The sequence below is a fragment of the Triplophysa rosa genome, linkage group LG19 (assembly GCF_024868665.1).
Source record: "Triplophysa rosa linkage group LG19, Trosa_1v2, whole genome shotgun sequence".
In the NCBI taxonomy this organism is placed as follows: Eukaryota; Metazoa; Chordata; class Actinopteri; order Cypriniformes; family Nemacheilidae; genus Triplophysa; species Triplophysa rosa.
In genome coordinates, this window is record NC_079908.1 from 1,631,343 (window position 1) to 1,640,871 (window position 9,529).

Sequence of the window (9,529 nt, forward strand, 5' to 3'; positions counted from 1 at the left end):
AGGTGGGCGATCCAATGTGATGAGATGCTTTTTGGCGCAAAAACATGTTTCTTTGTCTGGCACACCAGCTCATTTGCATTTATGGTCGCAGTTTGGAGCAGGAATAGACTTAGAATGAAATAAAATGAATATGGTATAAAATACATTACTGTGCTATACACCATATTCTAATAAATGAAAAGGGAAAGATATGAAAGATGAAATGATTATAATTACATTGACCTGTAGTTTGTACAAGAATGTAAATATACACAGAATACCACTAAGCACACATGCCTTTGGGGTTACAGGTGAAGGAGAATAACATGGAGACAAGCATACACAGTGGGGTGGTTGTATATAAAGTTTAAACCAGTCTTTTGTGGCTAAGGAAAGAGAAAGACACATTCTTTTGGAAGAATTTTGAGGCTCTCAGTTCCTGGGGGCCACATGAGTCTTCTCACTTTGGTGAACAGTCCTGTCCTCCCCCAAGAACCTCCTTTGAAGTCCAGGGGAGAGTATACGAATCTGTCCTGGTCAGTGATGAAGGTGTTGAGAATAGGACAGTTGGGCAGACTCGTTGGTGCCTGGTCGAAGCCCTGCTGAGAGGTTACTGTGTTTTACGATCTTATGATCCCAGTTGGTACACTTTGATCCGACCAGACCCTACAGGTGTGAGGCAACGGCCTGTTTGATGGGGGGAGTCCATATCCCTCAGGCTTCCACCCCGTCTACCTTGGTGAAGATCTACAACCCCCCAGCACGGACGCGAACCAACTGGGGCGCAGCCCATGCTTTGGTGACTTCCTCGTGGAGGTCGGAGAAGAAGGGGGCTTGCTTCCTCGGAGCGGCATTGTGACGGCCCGAGTGAAGGAACAAGGAATCAAATTTACTCTTCTGTGGCTCGTCTGGAGCTTCCCACTCCAGACCCAGGTCATGCACCGCTCTGGAAAGGATGCGGACGAGCTCGTTGAAGAAAGGTGCCAGGTTTTCAGCTTCATGCTGTCACGACTCTGCCTCATCTTGTCATGGCTTTCTTGGTGCTGTGGCAGAGTCGTGACAAAGCCTTTGGTTTAGTGTGAGAAAGCCATGTGGTGTTTATCTTTTGACACTCCATGTGTTTTCTCGTGTCCTGTCATTGGCCCCGCCCCTCTCGTTTCCTGTATTGCTTCCCTGCTGTGTTTCATTACCCTCACCTGCCCTGTGTTATTATACCTCGTTTGTGTCCCCTATTTAATGCCGTCTTGTCTATTGTCATGTGCGTGTTCGTCTTGTTGGTGTTCCTGTGCCTCAGGTTTGACGTCATTCTGCTCCTTGTCAAGTCAAGTACCTTAGTGAGTGTTTAGTTTAGTTAATGTCAAGTGTTTCCTAGCTTAGTTCAGTTTTAGTGAGTCTGCGTTCTGTTGTACTGTTATTCTGTTTTGTTATTTTAACCCCATTGTGGGTCTTTGTTTTATGTTTTAATAAATCCTTTTTATTACCGCTGCCTGCATCTGGGTTCTCTCCTACTGTTTCGTGACAGAACGAACACGCCACAAATGAACACAGCAGGCAGCACCTTGGCCTCTACCAGGCGGGAGTTGGCCGATTGGTGGCAGTCAACCACTGCCAGGATCCAGAGGGGCGACGGCCCGTTTCCTCAGCAGGGCGATCAAGCTCTCGTCGAGTATGCCCAGGCATCGGCAAAGAGGAGAGGCTTTCTCCCCGAGGCCGTTATGAACGCCTTCCTTGCGGGCCTGGTCAACCCTCCATCTCTGGAGGATCGAGAGAGGATGGTCGGGGGTCATTCCAAGAGATGGTTAATGACCTCTCCTCCAGCGACCATCTAGGCTCCTCAAGCTCCCGCCTACCTCCCATTGCGGAGGATTGTGTAGTGGCGGTCGCCACCCTGGGAAACTCGGTTCCTCCCTCCTCAAGCCCGGCTGTTCCTAGTCCTCCCAGCCTCCGGGGGAGGCAAGGGAGAAGGGAGTCGTGGGACTCCCCGTCCAACTCCTCCAGCATGGGGCTAGCCGGGTCTCCCCTCGCTTCACTGCAGCCGGCCACATGTCGAGTGGGCCGGTCCAAGAAGAAGAAGAAGTCGAGGAGGGGGTCACAGACTACACCCCAGCCGGAGATCCAGCCGGCGTCCCAGCCGGTGCAGCAGCCAGCATCCCAGCCTGTGCAGCAGCCGGCGTCCCAGTCGGCGGTCCAGCCGGCGTCCCAGCCGGCGTCTAGTCCGGTGCAGCCGGCGTCCGGTCTGGTCCCTAGCCGGGTCCGGCCGACAACCAAGTTGGCCGCAACCAAGCCTCTGGGGACTCCACCCACGCGAGCGCCCCCAGGGGCTAAGACTATTCCCCCATGTCCCAACCCCTTTGGACTTTCCCCCTTTGGACTTCCCCCTATGAACCCTTGTCTTGTCCCACCCCCCCTCCCATGTTTGTTATTTTTATTGTCTCACCCCAACCCCGCTGTCATTTTTTCATGTATGCCATTAGTTATGTTGTCTATGTGTATTTGGATCGTGTCTGTCACCCAGTCTGTCTTGTCATGTCAGTCTACCTCTTGGTGAGCACCTGGAGGTGCTCATTAAAGGGGGGGCTTCTGTCACGACTCTGCCTCATCTTGTCATGGTTTTCTTGGTGCTGTGGCAGAGTCGTGACAAAGCCTTTGGTGGCCATGGGGTGTTTATCTTTTGACACTTTTGACACACACATGCTCCTAGGGGGAGTGCGGCCAATCTTTATCCGAGGCAGCGATGGACATGGCCTCGTCATCCTCTCCCACCCCAAAGAAGATGTTGTCCGACATCACACATTTGCAGACTTTTTCAAATTTTGAAAGTTTGACAGAAAAACAGGGCATCGCACACTACGCGATAAAAATCTGCAGACTAGCGCAGACATTCTGCAACAAGTCCAGACTAAAAATCTGGGCAAAATCTGAGCAAAAGTCTTGTAGTGTATTCCAGCCTTAACAGAATCTTTTGGACCACTACGTTTTATGACTCGCAAAATGGTCTACAAGCAAATGTTACTGAGCTAAGTCCCAGGAGAATGGCCACAAAATAACAAATGTGAGTACTACAAAGTATTAATAACTGATAAAACTGTAGCCAATGTATGCTTTAATTTGATATGCTTCCTATAATTTGTGTGCTTTATTTACATGAGGTTTTTGTTTTTCCATACATTTTTGTGCAGGCCTATATTCAAATAAACTCCCTGAAACCATGTAGTATGTATTTTAAAATTCCAGGGTTTTCTCAATTTTTAAAAAATGTTTCCCTGTTTGTATTTATATTTTATTCTGCAATAAAAAATATACATTTTGGTCTTTTTTCACTTCGACTCATTTGGACAAAAAATCTGACGTATATTGACACACATGTGCAAACACAAAAACTGATGTTGTTTGCATCTGATTTTGTCCTAGGTACACTGACACAATTCTTCTGCATTTAGTTTGCCTTGTTTTTTTTCTTTCTTCATGTAATAGACAAACTCAGTAATGGTGAGACCAGATCTGCTTGTGAAGCACAGGCTGTTGTCAGACTCCCTCGAAACAAAAACTCTCAGGCGATTATTACAATTAATGGCAGAGGGGATGTTATTAATAATGTTAAGAAATGTAAACTGATATACTGGCACCTAATAAACAGTAGGTAATAGTATTCTCTGTTTAGCTATGTGGGAGACTGTTGGTTGCTATATAACCTTATTAACAAAGCTTACCGAAATTTTCCCGATTTGATGTTGTCTTAAATACAAGGCCACCAGTTTGTCCACATCTATTATTGCCAATAATTATTGGGGATGATGTCGTCACTGCGGTTGTTGCCAGGTCTATGGCGTCAAATTTGACGTCACTGGCGCATCGCACCTACAGCCTTGAATCTTGCGGACTTGTGATCATTTTATGACACATTAAAGCTTTACTGAAGCATGTCTACTCCGGCCAGACGGCGACTCATGCGAGATTTTAAAAGGTTTGTCATAATCGAACGTTATATGAGTGCTGTGTGTTGATGTTATAGCTCGCGCGAGATGTGTTTATGCTAGCCATTAGCAGCGTTAGCCAGGCAGGCCGCAGCCAGCACGAGCTGAAGTACAGCTTTTCTGTTTTATTCCACGTTCACTTTAGCCCCATTTACTATTTACTTGTTATGAAAGATGAATAAGAGAAGCATCGCTATGCATGGTCGCAGCTAACTCGCATACTAACTTAGCTGTTTAAATAACAGTGATATGTTGCTTAGAAAACGTTGCCATAGCTTTGTGGATATTGTAACATAATAATAGCATTGTGTTCTGGTACCTTGGAGTATATATCATGGCATGTGAAGATTATTCTGTACCATGGTATTTGTAAAAAAATACCTTTGTACTTTCATGACTGTACCATGTTGACGAAAGGACTTTTGGGGGGAGGGAAATGACATTTTGGGGAATCAAGTGGTACAAGATGTACAGAAATGGTGCCATGTTTTTGGACACTTACCATAGATATGTCATCTTTTTTTAAAGTACTTTAAATAGTTTGTAACTGTTGGTTGTAATGGTGCTGGTCATTTGCCTCTTTGTTTTGACATTTAAACAAACTCAGTAGAAAACAAAAACACACTAAAAACAAACAAACTAGTATAAATGGGAGCAATGTTATAGGTTACTGCAAATGATCCTATTCCTGTCTCTATTTTTATGAATTTACTTTTGTCTGATGTAGTTTATATAAATAGTCACGGTGGCTTGTCTTTGTGCTTCAGTGTACATTGAATTAGCTAAATGTTTTGATGTAGACAGAGAAATAACTAGCAGTCTGCTGTTCACATTGCCATTATTAGAACAGTGTATTTTACAAAAGTATTCCCATCTCTATCACATCATTTTAGTTTACATACAAATAAAACAATCAGTGCTTTTTTGTAAATCGTTTCATCTTGATTTATGCTCTTTGATTTGAGCTCTTTGAGACTAAATCAAAAGTCTTGTTAATAGACTTCAAGAAGATCCTCCGACTGGTGTAAGTGGAGCTCCTTCAGAAAACAACATCATGCTGTGGAATGCCGTGATTTTTGGGTATGTTGCCGAAATGACGAATTTAATAAAACGGATAAGAGTTCATTAAAAGCAGTTTTTTTCTGTACATAATGTAAAATGCTAACAGTTAGTGTGATTTGAAAACATAGACAGTAGTTTCTTAAAGAACATTACCATTTCTCTCTGCTTCTCTACAGGCCTGTAGGAACTCCCTTTGAAGATGGTGAGCCAGTGTTTTGTTCAATTAAGTACTAGTTATTGATAAATAATATTTGCTCGATCATTTGAAAGAGGCTTTTATATGAGTTCTTATTTGACATTTTGCATCTAATATAAGATTTTTACATGAAAATGTAAAGGCCTATGCTGTTTGGTCTCTAGAGTTGTTGCTGAAAGATGTTTTAATATGCTTGACCTTATGTTCATTTTTCTCTCTGCAGGAACATTTAAGCTTGTTATTGAATTTTCAGAAGAATATCCTAACAAGCCTCCTACAGTTCGCTTTATCTCCAAAATGTTTCACCCAAATGGTGAGCTTCTGACAATTCTTACGGTACTCCAGATTCTTTGCTGAAACTCTTGCACATGTTGGAAACTAATGATATTGTATCTTATATTAGTGTATGCAGATGGCAGTATATGTTTAGACATACTTCAGAATCGATGGAGTCCCACATATGATGTTTCTTCCATTCTAACCTCCATCCAGGTGGGTCAAGTTGGTATAATAATGGTGTTTTTCAAATGCTGTAACTGGTCAACAGTTTTCATAAGATTGAAGCACAAGAATTAGAATTTGTTTACAATAGCTTCAGATAAAGCCCCTGTATTTGACATTAGATACATACCTGCCAAAGCAGCTAAAAGTGAAGTGCAAAAATTATACAGAGAGTAAAATGACTGTAAGAGCTTGTTTACACCTGGTATTAAGATGAGTTTTGGTCGATCAGATCACAAGTGGATGATGCTGAATACAGGTGTAAAAGGGGTGTGAAAAGCTTGTCCACTTTCGACCACTTCCTGAGGTAGTCAGCTACCCAGATAAGATTTAAACTTTGCAGACTGAAGACTACAAGTTTGGTAAGACGAAAAACGTATTAAGCACAATGTTTTCTCACCATTCCAGCTTGGCAGAATGCTATGGCAGAACCTTGATTTTATGCTTAGTGACCCATTTTTGTGTTGACTTTAATGTTTGTTTTGGACCAATGTCATGATGGAGTATCTAATCACGGCCCAACATCGTAACATCTCCAGTAGATGGTGGTTGGTGGAAATGTTTTAGACAACAGTCCCCTTGAATGTTGTGAAACTTTACAATCTTTTGCTGCACACGAGGACTGTCTTCTTTGGCTTTACCCATTGTTATGATTAAGAGAATTTAAATCATACTCCTGTGAAACAGGCCCTTATGGCTACACAATTTTCTGTTCCTGTCACTTTAGTGTGCCAACACCGTGTCTACATCGGACGCGACATGACAAAAGACATTAGAAACGCATTAGAACCCATTATAATTTTAAATTTTGTCCACACTGGGTTCCTGTCGCATCTGATGTCGACACAGTGCAAGAAAAATGGGAATGGGAAAGTAGTACTTCAGAGATTTATTTTACTCATAAGAATTTCTAGGGGTGCCTATAATTGTGACCAATGTGTATTGGAGAAAAAAACATTTGTCATCATTTGTTTTTTTACTTCAATGAAATGTTGGATGTTTGCTTTTTTATGTAAAAATCTAAAGGCCAAACAAAGCAGATTTATTTTCAGAGCCTTCTGTGCCCTTAGTTCCCAATAATGTTAACATTTACAGTTCATTGAAATGTTCAATTTTGTAAAACACGTTCACTCTGCTCGGACACGTGGTAGAAATGGAGTAAATGGAAAATAATGTCCATTTTCATCAAGACAAGTCAAAACATTGGTTTTTGAACATTGCTCTTTTTGGTGTGAAATGTTTTCTGGAGAGTAACCCCATAAGCCTGAAGTCCTTGTTTTCCCTGATATTGTCCGTTAATTCTTGTGTAACTGTGTTTAGTCTCTGTTGGATGAGCCAAACCCGAACAGTCCAGCCAACAGTCAGGCCGCACAGCTCTATCAGGAGAACAAACGTGAATATGAGAAGCGAGTGTCTGCCATTGTGGAGCAGAGCTGGGTCGACTCGTAACGCTGCTGACCTCACCATGAACATCTCTGACAACAAGTTCCGCCTGTGCAATGGACAGCACTCGGTTCATACGGACATGCATTTCTGTGCAAACACATTTGAAGAAAACCAACTATATTTGTGTGCTTATTTATTTTTCTTTCTAACTGCATGATAAATTATTGCTAACAGCATTTAAGATGTGCTATTGTTGGATTGATGCAGTTGATGTTTTAAAGGAATGCAGATTGTGGCAAAAATGTCTCAAGCAATCCCTAAATATTTCCAACTTCAAGTTCTTTAGTATACCATTACTACATTTGAGATGGAAATCTCTTCAAGATTATGTACATTTTTAATCTACGTAATCTTTACAAAATAAATTTGACTATAGGAATCATCTTTTTGTATCTGTATTTGAAACATCTTTACACTCACGTGTTTGTGCTTCAAATCAAACAAAGAGGGCGTGTATACTATAAGCTATGTCCTATACACAGTAGGATGAAAGTGTGTTATATTGTTAATGGGGATGTTTTGAAAGTTAGTTTCTGTGAATTTATCATATATGAACATTTATACTTCTAATATCCTGTATTAAAAAATAAAAACATTTTCAGACTTGGGTGTTAAGAAATGTGTACATTTTATTGTAGCGAATTCCTAATAAAAAACAATCGTGCCTCAATTTACATCAACCCCTGCTCAAAGTTTAAAAAACCCAAATACTGGCAATCACATAAACAACTGGGGAAAACATTTGAAGACGAAGAACGCCATTGCACACCGATGTGATGAGAAAAAAAATCTCCTTTCTCATGAACGTTTTAAGGATGCTATTAAAACAACAGGGAATCTTGCAGGTGTCACCTCTGTGGGGGAAAAAACAACACAGCTTCAGTTTTCTTAGGGTCTTTTATATTTACAGCACGCTCAGAAAAATGACCTTTACGCTACTCCGCTGTATTTCATAAATATAAAAAAAATGAATGAATGCGTGTGGGGACGATGTCTGGGTTACTTACCTTCTGATGTTGTTTGATTAATTCGTCTCTGGTTTTAAAAACAGGGGCATCCTCCACAACAATCCCGTCTGCCATCTCTTTCACTTTCTCCAGCAGTTCTGGGTGGTACCTGCAAATATAAATGTTAAAAGCTTGGAGAACTACTATTTACAGCCTGTTTTAAAATATTATACACAAAATGTAACTACGGTATACAAGCAAATCATAACTGGTAGCTGAAATAAACAACAGCATATTAACCTTTCTAAAATATCTCATTGTAATTGGTCAGTTGTGGCACTAGGTAGTCAAATATTTGAGCAATAAATCAATGTTTAGGCCTTGTTTAACCTTTGTCTGTCTATAAAGAAACCGTATGTAAGCAAGGATTGAAACACCTAGATGCACAACTACACCAGAGTCTTCAAAGTAAGAAACAAGAGACCGTCTCCTGACAAGGCCTAAACCAAACGGCACACACACCAAACAAATTCACCCGCTAAAGTCAAGAGGAGACAGCAGATATTATAAAGGTGTGACTGTTGTAAATAAAATAGTATGCTAAAAAGTCTTTAAAATACCATTATGGATGGATGGATGAATAAAAATAAATAAATAATTAAAATACTTTAGGACAGAAAAATATATTTATGTAAATCCGCTCTGCAAAGTCACAATGTAAAAAACACTATACTGAATAGAATGTTGTGTGATTATAAGATCAGTAACAAGTGTTCTATTACCATAAACCATTCACATCTATCAGAAGAGATAAAGAAAGCATGACTTAAAAATTCCCTTCATAAATGTATACAGACAGATGACTCTTGGATGAACAAAATGTAGAAACTTTTTTTTTCAAAACTGTTGAATATATTCATATTGTATTCGAATGTTTATAATATGTTGTTATTGTTTGCAGTCGAACCTGCAGCCGAGGAACACGTTATTCGCCCACACCATGGACAGCGCGAGCAGATGGTCCACGTGTGGGTCCTCATAATCGTTGATGTTTCTGAATATAAACTCCCTCCTAGATTTCCAGTGTTTGTCGCTCTCAGAAATGGTGCGAAAGGTTTCCACGAGATCTGATAAATGTCTATTCTGTTCAATAAAATCTTCAACGTCTGCAGCTGCCATCTGTTCCCAAAAACGACTACGTTACTCCTCTTCTTCCGCTCTACTCGTTCTTCTCTCCCGCTTGGAAAACGCGACACACTGCCATCTAGGGTCATGAATGTGCCATCTCGTGTACTACACTGTATTTACCGTAACATAGAGGTCAGGGTTAAATTGTCAGGGCCAAAAGGAATTATTTAATACAATACAATATAATACTATAGTTGTTATGCATATTTAATAAAAGTAGACTAACACACATACCT

The 9,529-nt window shown here is 40.9% G+C and overlaps 2 protein-coding genes across 2 annotated transcripts; one reads left to right on the forward strand and one right to left on the reverse strand.

The window, feature by feature from the left end:
* The first annotated feature begins 3,744 nt into the window (after nt 1-3,744).
* On the forward strand, nt 3,745-7,718 carry ube2b (ubiquitin-conjugating enzyme E2B (RAD6 homolog)). Its single transcript, XM_057361074.1, has 6 exons — nt 3,745-3,943; nt 4,953-5,033; nt 5,192-5,217; nt 5,435-5,524; nt 5,615-5,703; nt 7,033-7,718. The coding sequence occupies exons 1-6, from the start codon at nt 3,900-3,902 to the stop codon at nt 7,159-7,161; spliced, it is 459 nt and encodes a 152-aa protein (XP_057217057.1). The 5' UTR covers nt 3,745-3,899; the 3' UTR covers nt 7,162-7,718.
* A 49-nt stretch (nt 7,719-7,767) lies between these two features.
* On the reverse strand, nt 7,768-9,348 carry cdkn2aipnl (CDKN2A interacting protein N-terminal like). The gene is made up of 3 exons (XM_057361075.1): nt 9,073-9,348; nt 8,166-8,274; nt 7,768-8,012 (listed from the first exon to the last, which is right to left on the reverse strand). The coding sequence occupies exons 1-3, from the start codon at nt 9,282-9,284 to the stop codon at nt 8,007-8,009; spliced, it is 327 nt and encodes a 108-aa protein (XP_057217058.1). The 5' UTR covers nt 9,285-9,348; the 3' UTR covers nt 7,768-8,006.
* Between the last annotated feature and the right edge of the window lie 181 nt (nt 9,349-9,529).